The sequence below is a fragment of the Rana temporaria genome, chromosome 2 (genome assembly GCF_905171775.1).
Source record: "Rana temporaria chromosome 2, aRanTem1.1, whole genome shotgun sequence".
Classification (NCBI taxonomy): domain Eukaryota; kingdom Metazoa; phylum Chordata; class Amphibia; order Anura; family Ranidae; genus Rana; species Rana temporaria.
In genome coordinates, this window is record NC_053490.1 from 506,473,521 (window position 1) to 506,490,741 (window position 17,221).

The 17,221-nt window shown below is 47.2% G+C and overlaps 1 protein-coding gene across 1 annotated transcript; it reads left to right on the forward strand.

Annotated features, from left to right (window-relative positions):
* Nucleotides 1-836: 836 nt before the first annotated feature.
* On the forward strand, nucleotides 837-17,015 carry SMIM11A (small integral membrane protein 11A). The gene is made up of 3 exons (XM_040338940.1): nucleotides 837-955; nucleotides 5,614-5,806; nucleotides 16,905-17,015. Exons 1-2 carry the CDS (start codon nucleotides 938-940, stop codon nucleotides 5,803-5,805), a joined length of 210 nt encoding a protein of 69 aa, XP_040194874.1. The 5' UTR covers nucleotides 837-937; the 3' UTR covers nucleotide 5,806; nucleotides 16,905-17,015.
* The last annotated feature ends 206 nt before the right edge of the window (nucleotides 17,016-17,221 follow it).

Below are 17,221 nucleotides of genomic sequence, written 5' to 3' on the forward strand. Positions count from 1 at the left end.
TCTCTGCATGTGGAGTGTGCGAAGACGCCGGAGCTCATCCCTAATCACAGCCAATGAGACATTGTCCCGATGAGCGGCTGCAGAGATTGGGAAATTCCTCACCGTCTCCCATCTACGCTTTCGCTTTTTGTTCACCACATAACCCAGAACCAGAAACCAGAACTGGATCTCATGGTCTGTGGACATTAAAGATGAGCTCCGGCGTGTTCGCATAGAACACGTGCGGAGCCTGCCAGGAAGTCGGCACCCGCGCTGCGCTAATCACAGCCAGGCAGACATTTCCCGATGCTCGGCTGCAGAGATCGGGAAATGTCTGCCTGGCTGTGATTAGCGTAGCGCGGGTACCGACTTCCTGGCGGGCTCTGCACGCGTTCTATGCGAACACGCCGGAGCTCATCCTTAGTGGACATCTTTACACAACGAGCAAAAAAATAAATAAAATCACCAAGAATAGATTTCAGCCAACCAAATCCAGATCCTTCCGCTGTCTACAGCACCCAAATTCTGTGATCGGGAAGTTCTGAAATGACAAGAAAGGCAAAAAGGTACAAACTATAAATAAACCTCAAAATTCTGATATGTTACTTGTGTAGTTCTATAGTAATGTGTAATATAAAATAATGTGTCAAATCAGCACCGATCACTTTTCAGAAGTTTCGGTTTGGGGGTCACGGAATGTACATCTGATGCTATTTTTGTCAGTCGTTCCAGCTGGTTCTGTGACATCAATAGATCTATAGGACAGCAGAAGCTAGACGGTGACTACGACTACTACACACATCTGTGTCTGTCAATCTTCGGAGCAGGCCTGAACATTCCGGAAGGGGTCGGGCTCCTCCCAGTGGCGGATCCAGTCTGAGGATATAGATCCAGCTCATCTACAAGTGTGATCAGCAGAGGAAGCGTTCTGATCTCACTGCACTGACAATCTAGGGCCATGGAGTTCAATTGGAAGGTAAGTGCAGACAGCAGATCGTAGAGACAGCGACAATCTCACACAGATGACGGCAGATCGTAGAGACGGCGACAATCTCACACAGATGACGGCAGATCGTAGAGACGGCGACAATCTCACACAGATGACGGCAGATCGTAGAGACGGTGACAATCTCACACAGATGACGGCAGATCGTAGAGACGGTGACAATCTCACACAGATGACGGCAGATCGTAGAGACGGCGACAATCTCACACAGATGACGGCAGATCGTAGAGACGGTGACAATCTCACACAGATGACGGCAGATCGTAGAGACGGTGACAATCTCACACAGATGACGGCAGATCGTAGAGACGGCGACGATCTCACATAGATGACGATGTGCAGAAGAGAGGAGCTCAGCATGGACAGAGCAGACCAGAGAGGTCAGGGATCAGATGATGGGGGCAGCCATGGCTTCTTAAAGGGGAGATGATAGTGAGTAGGATTTGGGGGTTATTAAAGTCTCTAATAATTCCCCTCCTGATGTCTGCCTGTCATCAGAGATCAGGTCTGTGACATGTGTATGATGAGGGATCAGCAGTTCTCTATCTTCTCCTTCTCCATTAAAGTAATAATTACAAAGACACCATCCTGCAGAGCTGAAACACGTGGAAAAGGCTGCTAGAGCCCTATTACTGATGTGTCCGCAGTACAGTGCACTGAGCTTCCGGGGTATCCGCCATTTTTATGGAGATCATTTTAGTGCAAGAGCAAGGGAGAGGCTCAGACAAAATGGCTGCTAAGGTGGAGACACAAAGAGGGAAGAAAATAAATCATCATCTAGTGGCAAAACAGGACATAAGCTTATTAACTCTTTAATAGCTAGAAGCGTTTTTTCAGATGAGTAGCTTACAAAAAAATTTTTATTGTATGTTATTTTTTTTAGGCTGAAAAAGGCAGAACCACAGACAAAAGTTAAAAAACTATTTAAAGTAGAACTAAAGGCAAAACATCCCTTACTCATCATTTTGAACAGACTAAAAAGGAGGGGGGGGGGGTTTATAACTCCTGACAGTTTTACTTTTTTTCCATGTCCCTTTGGGGGGAGATTTGCCTTCACTTCCTGTCCCACACCCAAAACAGGAAGTGAGAGAAATCTCCATAAAGTGAGATAATTGCTTGTTGTCGCCAGACGTGGCGCCCGTTGAGAGATGTCCCCTCTATTCCTGTTCTGGTGACAACCCAATATTTAGGATTTTCTATTCCTTTCTTTTACAGTGATAACAGTAAACAGGGTAAATAAGCTTCGTTCAGATGGCCGCTGACACCTGTCCATTGTGCTGCCTTTGTTGCCATTTGAGGTGACGGCAAACACAGTGGCTGTGTGGACACAGCTGCCTATTGAAATCTGACATTCAGACAGGAGCGGGAGCACGGATCTGAGGCCTTTGCACCCAGAGTCGCTCTTCTGTCCCTAACTGCAGGTAGTCACTCCATGTGTGATTACATGCAGACCGCTGCGGAGCCTCTCAGCCTGTCAGCGGAGTGTAAACACCAGACATACAGGCCCAGATTCACAGAGAGCAAGGCGCACATTACGCCGCCGTAGAGCAAACACCGTACGCCACGCCAACGTAGCGCGGAGAGGCAAGCATTACATTCAGCAAGCCAGTGCTCCCAATGCTGCCCCAGCGTGGCGTGGGTTTCGAAGGCGCACGCCGGCGTAGGTGGAAGTGGGCGTGAACCCATGCAAATGAGGCGTGACCCCATGCAAATGATGGGCCGAGCGCCAGACAGGTACGTATCACGAAACTGCGCATGCGCCGTGACGTGGACGCATGCACAGCACCCCCCTGCGCCTGCTCACAACCACGCCGGCACAACTGCCTAAGCTACGCAGGATCACTGCGTACGCCGTGAACATAACATACGCCCAGCCAGACACATGTCCAACGCACAATACGCCGGCTTGTGTTCCCTGGTGCAGACCTGTGCATGTCTGTTGCCGGGTTGCACCTCATTGATGGGGAATAACTTTACGCCGGACGTACAACTTCTCGCGTAGCATGCACACGCACGTTCGTGAATTTGCGTATTTCCCTCATTTGCATATTTGAATGGCTAATCAATGGGAGCAGCACCATGCGCCCAGCCCATATGTACGCCCACCCTACGCTGGCGTGTGCAAGCTACGTTGGCGGGGTGTAGCCTGTTTTTAGGCACATTTTTGTTCGTAGGTCACACATATGCCGGCGAACACTTACAGTGGCCCTATACCATGTGATCAGCTGTGCCCTGATCACATGTAAACAGATTTGCCAGTTATCAACAGTCTTTTCCTCCTACGCTGTGTCTGTGGGAGGAAAGGAGAGCCGTTAAGACCCCTTTCACACTTGTGCGACCTGAAAGTCGCACGACTTTACCGCTATTTTTGCCGCGACTTTAACACGACTTCAAGCAATGCCTGTCTTTGGACCTCAAGTCGCATCAAAGTCAGACCAAAGTAGTGCAGGGACTACTTTGAAATTGCACAGTTATGAATGATACTCATTGGAAATCATGGGGTATGACTTGTCATGGGACTTTGCAGTCCCAAGTCGCAGGACAAGTTGCACAAGTGTGAAAGGGGCCTAACTGACAAGCCTGTCAGCACATCGTTTACACTGATAATCAGGGCACTGATAATAAGTGCAGCCCCAATCAGTGCCGCCTATCAGTGCCTCCCCCATCAGTACCGCCTATCGGTGCCCATTATTTCCGCCCATCAGTGCAGCCTCATCAGTGCCCATCAGTGGTTGTTCATCAGTGCAGCCTATCAAAGCAGCCTCATCAGTGCAATCTCATCCCCCCATCAGTGGTTGTTCACTAGCACAGCCCCATCAGTGTAGCCCATCAGTGTAAGCCAATCAGTGCAACCCTATCAATGCAACCCCATCAGTGCCCATCAGTTAAGAAAAAAAATACTTATTTGCAAAATTTTCTAACATTTTTTTTTTGTATTATTTGTTTGTTTAGCAAAAAAATAACACAGTGGTGATTAAATACCACCAACAGAAATCTCTATCTGTCAAAAAAAAAAGATAAAAATTTCATATGGGTACCATGTTGCATGACCACACAGTTTCATTCAAATCTGAAAGCTGAAAATTGACCAGGAAGGGGGTGAAAGTGGCCAGTATTGATGTGGTTAAAGGGGTTGTAAAGGTAAAAAAATAAAAATCCCTAAATAGCTTCCTTTACCTCAGTGCAGTCCTCCTTCACTTACCTCCTCCTTCCATTTTTGCTTTTAAATGTCCTTATTTCTTCTGAGAAATCCTCACTTCCTGTTCTTCTGTCTGTAACTCCACACAGTAATGCAAGGCTTTCTCCCTGGTGTGGAGAAAGCCTCTTGAGGGGGCGAGCAGGATTGTCAGGATGCCCACTAACACACAGCTCCTTTCTCTATGTGCAAAGTAGAGAGCGTCCTGACACTCCTGTTTGCCCCCTCCCCCCTCAAGAGGCTTTCTCCACACCAGGGAGAAAGCCTCGCATTACTGTGTGGAGTTACAGACAGAAGAACAGGAAGTGAGGATTTCTTAGAAGAAATAAGGACATTTAAAAGCAAAATGGAAGGATGAGGTAAGTGAAGGAAGACTGCACTAAGGTAAAGGAAGCTATTTAGGATTTTTTTTTTTTTTTTTACTTTTACAACCCCTTTAATCAAGGGAGTGTGACGTAAATGCATGTATGCGCGTAAGAGTGTAAAAATGCTAACCAGAAACACAGGGCCAGATCCTCAAACAAATTTTCTGCTGGCTGCTAGGTGGCGTTTCCGTAGAATTCCACGTCGAGTATGCAAATTAGCTAGATACGGCGATCCACGAACGTACGTCCGTCCGGCGCATTTTTTTACGCCGTTTGCGTCCGGCTTTTTCCGGCGTATAGTTACCCCTGCTATATGAGGCGTACTCAATGTTAAGTATGGCCGTCGTTCCCGCGTCGAATTTTGAATTTTTTACATCGTTTGCGTAAGTCGTTTGCGAATAGGGATTTGCATAGAATGACGTCACCGTCGTAAGCATTGGCTTGTTCCGGTTTAATTTCGAGCATGCGCACTGGGATACCCCCACGGACGGCGCATGCGCCGTTAAAAAAACGTCATTTACGTCGGGTCACGACGTATTTACATAAAACACGCCCCCATCACATCGATTTGAATTGCCCGCCCTTACGCCGCCAAAATTACACTACGCCGCAGTAACTTACGGCGCAACTTCTTTGAGGATAAAGAAAATACGCTGTAAGTTACGGCGGCGTAGTGTATCAGAGATACGCTATGCCGGCCAGAACAATGCGCCGCGCTACAAGGATCTGGCCCACAGTCTTTTTTATTTATACGCTGCACAAGTTTGCGCACGTGTGTGTACGGGCACTTTAAAACAATAGGCTGCATTCAGAAGAAATACACAAAAATCATCATTGCTGGTCAGTATTTTTACATGCGTATACACATGTATATTTGCATAGGCCACACTCTCTTGATTTAAAAAAATACGAATTTTTACATGTGAACACATATACAAGAACTGGCACAAATACATGCAAGTTCTATACAGCCTGTCCTCGCTTTTTTTCTGCCTGACGTTTTTAGATGTCTGTGTGCAAGAGGCCTTTAATGTTCTAAATCGCTGCCATTTGTTTTCCTATGGCAGGCACTGGAGAATTTCCCATTGTTGATGTACATTTTAGCAGCAAAGACCTTGCTGCTGTGTCTGGCCTTCGCTGGCGTCAAGATATACCAAAGTAAAAAAATTGAAGCAAAGTTAAAGCAGGAACGGGAGGAAAAACGTCGACGCTTGGCGGAGGAAACAGAAAAAGATGAAACTGAGAAAAAAGAAGATTGAGGTAAGAAAATTCTGAAATGTTTTGAGGAACATATCCATCGGAAATTGATTTCCTTCTTCTGCATGGAGTGAAAATCCTGGTCCCTTAACCACTTAACCACTTCCATACTGGGCACATATATCCCCCTCCTGCCCAGGTGAAATTTCAGCTTCCGGCACTGCGTCGCTTTAACTGACAATTGCGCGGTCGTGCGACGTGGCTCCCAAACAAAATTGGCGTCCTTTTTTCCCCACAAATAGAGCTTTCTTTTGGTGGTATTTGAATACCTCTGCGTTTTTTTTTTTTGCGCTATAAAACAAAAAAAGCAACAATTTTGAAAAAAAATTCAATATTTTTTACTTGTTGCTATAATAAATAGCCACATTTTTTTTTCCAATTTTTTTTTTCTCAGTTTAGGTCGATACGTATTCTTCTACATATTTTTGGTAAAAAAAAAAAATCGCAATAAGCGCTTACAAAATATGGGACAGAATTATTATTATTATTATTATTATTATTATTATTATTATTATTATTTTTATTTTTATTTTTTTTACTAGTAATGGCGGCGATCTGCTTTTTTTTTTATTGGGACTGCGACGTTATGGCGGACACATCGGACACTTTTGACACATTTTTGGCACCATTCACATTTATACTGCGATCAGTGCTATAAATATGCACTAATTACTGTATAAATGTGACTGGCATTGAAGGAGTTAACACTAGGGGGTGAGGAAGGGGTTAAATGTGTAGCCTAGGTGTGTTCTAACTGTGGGGGAAGGGGGGTGACTGGGGGAGGTGACCGATCTGTGTCCCTATGTACAAGAGACACAGATCGGTCTCCTCTGTCCCCTGACAGGACGTGGAGCTCTGTGTTTACACACAGAGCTCCACGTCACTGCTCTCTCACTGCTGATCGTGGGTGCCTGGCGGACATCGCGACCGCCAGGCACGCGCATCGGCATCTCGGGGACGCGCCGGCGCGCTCGCGCGCCCCCCAGTGGCCGGAGGAATCCAGGACGTCAATTGACGTCCTGTTGAGTTTTCAGAGCCACTGTGAAGCCGTCATTTTACATGCGGCCGGTATTCAAGTGGTTAAGGACCGGACCAATATGCTGCTAAATGACCCAAGGGGTTTTTACAATTCAGCACTGCGTCGCTTTAACAGACAATTGCGCGGTCGTGCGACGTGGCTCCCAAACAAAATTCACGTCCTTTTCTTCCCACAAATAGAGCTACATTTTTGAAAAAAAACTATTTTTTCTACTTTTTGTTATAAGAAAAATCAAATAAACAAAATTTTAGTCAAACATTTAGGCCAAAATGTATTCAGCCACATGTCTTTAGTAAAAATAAAATCGCAATAAAAAAAAATAGCTACCTAGCGGGCACAGTGACACTAATACAGCGATCAGAAAAATGATCGCTTAGTGACACTGGCAATAGGGAGTGAAAGGGTTAACTAGGGCGGTGATCAAGGGGTTAAAACTTTATTAGGGGGGGGGTACGAGGGCTACCCTGGACCTAACACTAACTGCCTGTCACACTGACACTAAATGCAGTGATCAGTACATATATGATCACTGCATTCAGTCACACTGTGACAGGGGGGTGGGGGGTGATCGCAAGGGGTTAATGTGCCTGTGTGTCCTGGTGTCAGTGTAGTGTTGTGCAGACTCACTGTGTGATGTGATCTCTCCTCAGCGGCGGTTGAAAATACCGCCGAGAGGAGAGATCACATCACTTCCCTCTTCCTGTGTTTACACAGGCAGAGAAAGTGACACACGGGGGCACGCGCGGATTGGCTGGGAGCGATCCGGAGGGGGCGGACAAAAACAAACAGCCGCCCCCTCATCCCAGATCGCTCGGACAGCCACGGGAACTGCCGCATGTACCGGGGGGGTCCCGATCGGACCCCCGACCCACGTCTAGGCAGGGACGTACAGGTACGCCAATGTGCCGGTCCGTGCCATTCTGCCGACGTAAATGTACATGCGGCGGTCCGGAAGTGGTTAAAAGATTTGTTCACCTTTACCAAAAAACTGTCTATGCAGGTAAGGGGTGCCTGTAGATATAAACAGGCTGCACAGTTCTGACTAAAGTTAAAGCGGTTGTATACCCGCTGTTATTTTTATTTTTTAAACATGAAAAGAAAAAGCCATAATCAGCTAGTATGCACCGCATACTAGCTGATTATGAAATACTTACCTTGGAACGAGGTGAGAGGAACTTACCTGGTCCACGCCGAGGGAGATGTCATCTTTCCTCGGCGTGTCTTCCGGGTATCGCCGCTCCAGCGCTGTGATTGGCTGGAGCGGCGATGTCGTCACTCCTGCGCTGCCGGCCCTTTAGCCGAGGATCCCCGCTGCGCATGCGCCGCTGCAGTCAACAGCGCATTGCAGGTAAGCCTTATTATAGGCTTACTTACCTATAGGTAAAAGTGGTAGTACAGAGTTAACTACCACTTTAAATAATGCTCTTGCTATAGGTGTAGGCCATTTACGTAATTCCTGAAGCCTGACTGAAAAATTCCCAGAGATGTCATCATCACATCCTGTCTTGTTGCTAGGATGTTACTAAGACACTCGCAGCCGATTCAAACGCTCTTCCATGTGCGCTCTCTCCTGACGCAAGTTCTGAGCTCAGCAATTCTGCGACGAAGGAGATAGTGGACCACACGTGTGCGGGGGTTTGAGAGCTCACTCCTGTGATGATGGGGTGGGCAGTACCAGCTGGGAGTGTCTTGGCAGAATCCTAGCAACCAGGGCATCTCTGAGAATTTTTCGACCTGCCTTCGGGATGTATGTAAATAACCTGCATCTATAGCAAGGGCATTTCCAACTTGAGGTAAAGAGGAGCTCTAGCATCCCCCCCCCCCCCCCCCCCACCACCAAAAAAAGTACAAATACTGCAGCTGCTGACTTTTTATTTTAGGACACATACTTGTCCAGGGATCCACAATGGCGGGACCCCAGCCGATTTTTCAATCGGCTCTCGGGTGCTGCTGCTGCCATTCGTTACCTCGCTGCGACGAGGTCTCTCAGATGTGGGGATGGGTACCTTTCAAAACCAGATACCCCTTCCCCCCCCCCCCCCCGCTGCGAAAGGTGCCAAATTTGCCAGCGGAGGGGGGGGGGGGGGTTGAAAGCCAACAAACCGAGCGCCCCCTTTTGGGTGGAGCTCCGCTTTAAAGCTGCACAGTTTGTTTTTATCTACAGTACGAACCCCTACTTGCATAGACCGTTTTTTGGTAAAGGTGAATAAACTATTTTAAAAAAGCCTTACGGCCTTGTTTACATGTGCGCTAGAGTTTACCACCCCTCTGAAAAGCGATTTGCATTGGGTCACCTTTCAGAGGCAGTTGACAAACGGCGTGCCATGTTGTATAAATGTTCCCTCACTGCAACAAAGGCAATGTGTGCTAGCATGGCAGCTGGCCCTATTAACTTGCAGCTCAGCGGTCAAGGCGGTAAAAACCCAGATCAACAGCCTGTTTTTACCACCCCTCGGCTGCATATATGAATGAGGCCTTACTGATGCAGGACCTTGCCCCCCCCCACACACACACCTACCGTGTTTCCCCGAAAATAAGACCTACCCTGAAAGTAAGACCTAGCGTTATTTTCCAGGAGGGCTGCAATATAAGCCCTACCCCGAAAATAAGCCCTAGTTTAAAATGCTTTTAAAATCCTATAACCCACTCTATTACAGTATTATATAATGTACAATGTGTGTGTTTCTGTAATATAATTGCGCGGGAAAAGAGCTCCGACGGGTCACAGAAGCACAGAACGGCGATATAACGAAGGTAGAATTACAGAAACACACACACACACACACACACACATTGTACATTGTATAATAATGTAATAGAGTGGATTATAGGAATTTACAAGCATTTTAACTCAGTTCACACTGTGGATTCGTAACATGCAGAGAGAGAGAGAGAGAGAGAGAGAGGGGGAGAGAAGAAAGCACATTACATGGTAAGACCTACCCCGAAAATAAGCCCTACTGTGTCTTTTGTTGCCAAAATTAATATAAGACCCGGGCTTATTTTCGGGGAAACATGGTAATAGACATGGGCACAGCACTACACTTACCAGAATACTTACACTACACTTACCAGAATAAGGGTCTGTGTCTATGGACTTTTTTGTTTACTTTTGTTTCACATTCATATACAAGTCAACGGAGATGCAAAACCCGCTGGAAGCAGGTCAAATTCAGCTCAGAAGGAGATCACCTGCAAGTCAAATATAACTGCCATGTTCATCCTCTGACACCCGCAATCACATAGGGACCATTGTATGTCCCTTTTTCATCCGCAAACGGATGGATGAAAAAGCGGACATACGGTCCGCACATGTGAAAGGGGCCTAAGTGACTTGTTTCTATGGGGTATCCACTGTAAGGCCCGCATTCCAGCTTGCCACCCACGTGTCACACATAATGTGGCCCATTCACTTCAATAGGCCGCTCTATGCGCGTTTGTCGCCCCAAAAAAAAGTCTGCTGCTTTTTGGGCAACAAACTTAAAACACGCGTTTCACTGAGATTGCCGCACGACAATCGCGGCAGGATCACACCACATTTGATATAAAAAAAAACGGCACCCATTTATGAGGCTGTGATCACCCCAGGTAACTTTGACAGTTTGCAAGCAGCAAAAAGGGATTTACTGATACATATGGCAGAGATTACCACGCTTGACGTGAAAGATCATAAGCAAGTGTTTTTTAAGCAGGGGGAGAGGACCGGGAAGATTTTAGCTATACTAGCCCAAAATGACAGACCCATCACACCTAGTTCTGAAATTCCAAATCCAGAGGGGAAACTGTGGGCCAGATTCACAAAGCAGATACGACGGCGCATCTCCTGATACGCCGTCGTATCTGTTGTTCTATCTATGCGACTGATTCATAGAATCAGTTACGCATAGATATCCCTAAGATCCGACAGGCGTAATTGTTTTACACTGTCGGATCTTAAGATGCAATACCGCGGCCGCCGCTGGGGGGAGTTTGCGTCGTAAACCAGCGTCGTGTATGCAAATTAGGAGTTACGGCGATCCACAACGGTTTTTCGCGTTCGATACGTCGCCGCTAGTCTAGTTTCCCGTCGCAAAGTTACACTTTTTTTTTTTGGTGCCTTAACTTTAGTCAGCAAGTGTATTGCTGTCTAAAGTATGGCCGTCGTTCCCGCGTCGAAATTTAAAAATCAACGTCGTTTGCGTAAGCCGTCCGGGAATACGGAATTACGCTACGCGCGTCGCCGTTCGAAAAAATTACGTCACGGCGGGAGTTCGGAAATGGAGCATGCGCGGTAGGTCCGGCGCGGGCGCGCGCCTAATTTAAATGGCACACGCCCATTTAAATTGGCCCGCCTTACGCCGGAGGCCGCCGGCGTAGGTTTTCATCGCAAGTGCTTGGTGAATCAGGCACTTGCGATGAAAACTTGCGGCGGTGTAACGTATCTACCATACGTTACGCCAACGCAATTATTCGTGAATCTGGCCCTTAGTGACTACTACTTGGCTGAAAGGACAGGCGATCCTATTAGACACCTAGGAGGAGAACCGAACGGTGGGGGGGGGGGGGGGTTGGGGCAAACGTTGCCGTCGACCTGGGGGGTTGTTTGTCACCCCGCCCCTCAGCCGCCACTGATGATTCTATTGCATGGTTTATGTCCTGTAAAGTTACACTGGGGGACAGGGAGGATTTGATTTAAAGCGGAGTTCCGCCAAACTTTTATTTATTTTTTAAAAATTCAGCAGCTACAAATACTGCAGCTGCTGACTTTCAAAATACGGACACTTACCTGTCCAGGGCGCCCGCGATGTCGGCACCCGAAGCCGATCTGTCGCTTGGCTCTCGGGCCATCTTTGGTCAGGGAATCAGGAAGTGAAGCCGCAAGGCATTATTTTGATACCTTGTGGGTTACTTACTTTTACCATGAAAGATCATATCAGACCCCAATACTTTATGTTAAAGCACCCTAAAAAAATAACAAAAATATGAGAAAAAAATTGTATGGATGAAACAAAAACAAAATAAAAACTTATGTGTAATGACATTTTTATCAAAGAATAGTATTAACGGTTAGCTCTTCATTCAAGCCACCAGGGGAGTATACAGTATACAGTGTGTATATCCAGTAGGTCTCCCGAACACTCTGCTTCGGGGAGACTTTTGGGCATAGCTCTGTAGCACTACCCCTGAAGGAGCTGCTGGATATTTTCGGGCGGCACGTTACCTCTATTTCCTCGCCGTCCAGGGTGATGACTGAGAAAAGAGAAAGTTCAATGTCCACACTTTGTACTTCCTTTTTAAAGATTTATTTGCTGAACTTGGTAGAAGAATAAAAGAAGTGGTTGAAAAAGGGTGGAAGGGTAACAGGTAAATGGGTTCAGCTGTGGTATTTTAATCGGGAAGCACTCCTGCTTCCAGGGGCGGACTGACCATTGAGGCTCTCGGGCATTGCCCAAGGGCCCCATGCCACTAGGGGGCCCCATCAGGGTTGCCAGGCTCAATAAAACCAGGGACAGTATGTAAAAATCTGTGTTTTTTTTTTTACATCTGTCCCTGATATGTCCGAAACCGACATGCTTTTGATGTGAAAATCCTGAGATTTTAGCTGCCCTGCCTCTGCACTGCCTCCTGGCGTGGTGGCCATCTGTAAGCCCGCGGGGCCCCATAATCTTCTATTGCCCGGGGGCCCCATGAGTTGTCAGTCCGCCCCTGCCTGCTTCTTGCAACACAGCTTTCGTCGCCACTCTAGCCAGAGTGGGTATTGCGCACACGGATAGGTTTTCTCTCACTAGTCTAGCAGCCAGAATGTCACACGGAACATGGTACAGTCTCTGCCAAGACCTTCCCATAGATGGAGATACTTTTTGGTCCGGAATCTCGATAGCACAGGATTCAGCACCCGGATCTCTCCAGATTAACTTCTTGAAACTGACAGGCGATCACCATTAAGCCTTTCAGTAAACGGTGCATCCTTCGATGAAGTTCAAGGCCTCTCCTTAGACACCAGCCTTATGCTCGGTCCTCTTCAACACAGGTCCTTCATCAAGCGGCTTCCTCCCTCCAGGACGGACATCACAGGATCACCCTTAAAAGCGTAGACCCAATCTGCTTACTGGGCCTACTCAGAAGATCACAACCCCGGACCAACATGATCCGAAGCCAGGATTACAGGAACACGCACCCCCGGCCAGGAGGGCCACACACAGGGTGGTGGGACGTCAGACCCAGGATCGGCGACAACCCAGACCAGTGACGTCTGTCCCTTAAAGCGGGAGTTCACCCGAAATGTTTTTTTTAACATTAGATTGATGCTCATTTTGTCAAGGGGAATCGGGTAGTTTTTTTTAAAATCGAAGCAGTACTTACCGTTTGAGAGAGCGATCTTCTCCGCCGCTTCCGGGTATGGGCTGCGGGACTGGGCGTTCCTATTTGATTGACAGGCTTCCGACGGTCGCATACAGCGCTTAACGAGTACCCGAAAGAAGCCGAACGTTGTTGCGGCTCTATACGGCGCCTGCGCACCGACGTTCGGCTACTTTCGGAAAATCGTGACGCGATGTATGCGACTGTCGGAAGCTTGTCAATCAAATAGGAACGCCCAGTCCCGCAGCCCATACCCGGAAGCGGCGGAGAAGATCGCTCTCTAAAATGGTAAGTACGGCTTCGATTTTAAAAAAACTACCCGATTCCCCTTCACAAAATGAGCATCAATCTAATGTTAAAAATTAATGGGTAGATTCAGGTAGGGGCGCGCAAAACTAAGGTCGGCGTAGCCTAGCGTGTTTACACTACGCCGCCTTAAGTAAGAGAGGAAAGTACATATTCTCAAAGCACTTACCTCCTTACTTAGGACGGCGTAGTGTAATCGCGGCGGCCGTAAGGACGCCTAATTCAAATTGGTTGGAGGGGGGAGTGTAGTATGGAAATGAGGCTTGACCTCACGTTTTTTGACGTTTTTGCTACTGCGCATGCGCCGGGCGCCTACATTTCCCAGTGCGCATTGCAGCTAAGTACGCCGTACGGGCCTATTGATTTAGACGTGGACGTAAACGACGTAACTCCCGATTCGCGGACGACTTACGCAAACGACGTAAAAAATTCGAACCTCGCGGCGGGAACGGCGGCCATACTTTAACAATGTTATTCCACCTCATAGGTGGAATAACTTTAGGCCGCCTAAGGCCTTACGAAAACAACGTAATTCGACTGCGGCGTCCGTTCGTGAATCGGCATACAAGCTCATTTACATAATCTACGCCGGCCGCAATGGAAGCGCCACCTAGCGGCTATCCGAAAAATTGCAATCTAAGATAGGCCGGCTTGCGCCGTCCTATCTTAGATATGTTTAAGCGTATCTCTGTTTGAGCATACGCTTAAACATACGGCGGCGTAGATTCGGAGTTAGGTCGGCTTATCTACTGATTATCTACTAAGTTTTCGGGTGAACCTCCACTTTAAGTACCCCTTTCCAGCATGCACAGCGGGACAATCAACTCTCACCTTTTGGCTGCTGAGGGAAAATACTCAAATCACCTTGACCTAGCTGCTGCCACCCTTGGCCTGGAGTAACAACTACACCCCAGGCAAACAATAGTGGTCACTCACAGCATAGCCATGGCTGGAACAGAAGCCAAATTTGCTAAAAATCATACACGTCTGAGTCAACTAACTCTCAGAATTTCCCCTAATTTTAAAATAGCGCCAGCCCAACAGGAGCAGGCCGCTACAGCTCTTTTAACCCAAACAGTGCCCACAGTGGATTTTCTGTATTTCTTCAAGTATCGTGGCGCACTGTGCTTGTCTTTGCCGTCCTCAAGCAGTTGGCAAATCATTACCTTTCCTTTTCAATTTGTAGCCGCTGTCATTTTCTGTAAAATGCAATATAGCAACCTGAAGACATTCTGTACACCGATGGTATATGGAGCACCCCCCAGAAATGTCATTTCCTGCGTGTGCGTATGGCTCACTGATTCGCAGAAGTCTGCAATAAAATACAAATCAGATTTTGGGCATCCCCTGCAACAAAAATTGCATTTTTAGTGAGATACTCCCAAAGGGAAATAATGTCCAAAGGGATACAGACCCTGCCACTTTTCTAATTAGAACCCTGCAAGTGCAGCAGCTGATTGATAATTATAAAGTCACTCCCAGTCACATTCACTTTGCTTATGGACACAGACAAACGACTGCCATATTTATTGGCGTATAACACGCACTTTTTCTCCCTGAAAATAGGGGGCAAATCATGTGTGCATGTTATACGCCGATACCTGGATGCCTTGGAGTAGAAAGAGGGGGTGAGTGCCGCCGGATTACACAGAGCTGGGATCTCATGTGTACTTGGTGCTCACAGTCACACACAGTCCCGCCTCCTGTCCTGGCTCCTAGCATAGAAGTCACATGTCCCCGCATTGGAGCAGTGTTCTGTCTATCATAGGAGCCAGGCCAGGAGGTGATGCAGTGTGTGACTGTGAGCGCCAATTACCCAGGAGATCCCAGCTCTGTGTAATCCGGCACGGTAAGGCTGCATTGATGGGCACTGATCAGGGTGCAATCAGGGGCAGACTGACAACTCATGGGGCCCTCAGGCAATAGGAGATTATGGGGCCCCCGGGCAATAGGAGATTATGGGGCCCCCTTGCAATAGGAGATTATGGGGCCCCCAGGCAATAGGAGATTATGGGGCCCCCAGGCAATAGGAGATGATGGGGCCACACAGTATTGTATACACACAGACACACAATATACATACACATACACACACACAGTACACACACAGTATACATACACACACTGAGAAGGTACTGGAGAGGCGGGGCAGCTATAATCTTGGGATTATTAGACCAAAAGGATGTCGGTAAGGGACATTTCAGGGACAGATGTAAAAAAAACACAGATTTTTACATACTGGGGTAGATTCAGTAACATTTACGCATTTTTTACGTAGGCGCAGGGCACCGTTTTTGCCCTGCGCCCCCGCAAATTTACTGCGCTACCCGCGATTCACGGAGCAGTAGCTCCGTAAATTGCGTGTGCGCTCTTTAAAATTGCCCGGCGTAAGCGCGCGCAATTTAAATGATCCCGTAGGGGGCGGGAATCATTTAAATTAGGCGCGTTCCCGTGCCGATCGTAGAGCGCATGCTCCGTCGGGAAACTTTCCCGACGTGCATTGCGGCAAATGACGTCGCAAGGACGTCATTTGCTTCAAAGTGAACGTGAATGGCGTCCAGCGCCATTCACGAATCACTTACGCAAACTACGTAAAGTTCAAATTTCGCGACGCGGGAACGACGGGAATACGTAACATTGCAGGGGCAGCCTTACGCGAAAACCACCGTACGCAAACGACGTAAACTGCGTACGCAGGGCTCGCGTAACGTTGTGAATCGGCGTTAGTATGCAATTTGCATACTATACACTGAGCACAACGGGAACGCCACCTAGCGGCCATCGCAAGAATGCAGCCTAAGATATGCGGGCATAAGAGCCTTATGCCGCGCATATCTTAGGCTGCAGTCGGCGTAACGAGGTTCCTGGATCAGGAGCATTCGTTACGCCGGCGCAAGTAAGCAATTGCGCTGCGTAACTATGGTTACGCAGGGGCAATTGCTCTCTGAATCCGGGCCACTGTCCCTGGTTTTACTGAGGCTGGCAACCCTGATGGGGGGGCCCCCTAGTGGCATGGGGCCCTCGGGCAGTGCCAAAATGGTCAGTCCGCCCCTGGGTGCAATGATGGGCAATGATGAGGCTGCAGATGGGCACTTGCAGGCTGCAATGGTGAGGCTGCAGATGGGGACTGATCAGGCTGCATTGATGGGCAATGGCAACGTCCCTCTTAAAATGAATATGTGTGTTAAACGCTGATAAATATGGTATTTCCTTAGACTAACAAAAGATAGGAATCTGTAACAGAGTTGATTAAATCTCTGCAATGTACATAGATCACCCAGAGGGAAATGTTTATTTTATTTAAAAAAAAAAAATTCAACAAAATAGGAGTTACTCTGTTAGAAGGCAGACAGAACATGCACGGCCTTTTCTCCTGATATGACCATCGTTTAAATTTTTTCTTTTTTTTCTTTACAGGTGAATTTCTAGAGTTTGGTTTTTTATCTTCTCTAACTCTCTTGGGAGGAATGGATTGCAAAAGAATTGTGAAGACCGAGGACTAATAAATTATTACTTTATATTTTTTTTTCACTTTTTTTTTTTTTTTGTAAAACAGTAGATTTGTAAAACTTTGTAAAATATTTATAAAACTTGACTTCCAAGCTTTGTTGTTCATCTTTTTGTCGATTTTCAAGTTTGACGACTCAATATCTAAACACAAGAACAAAAATGTAATATATTGAAGTACCAATTCTTAGATAAGGTGGATGCATTGGTTTTCTGTTTTTAGGCTC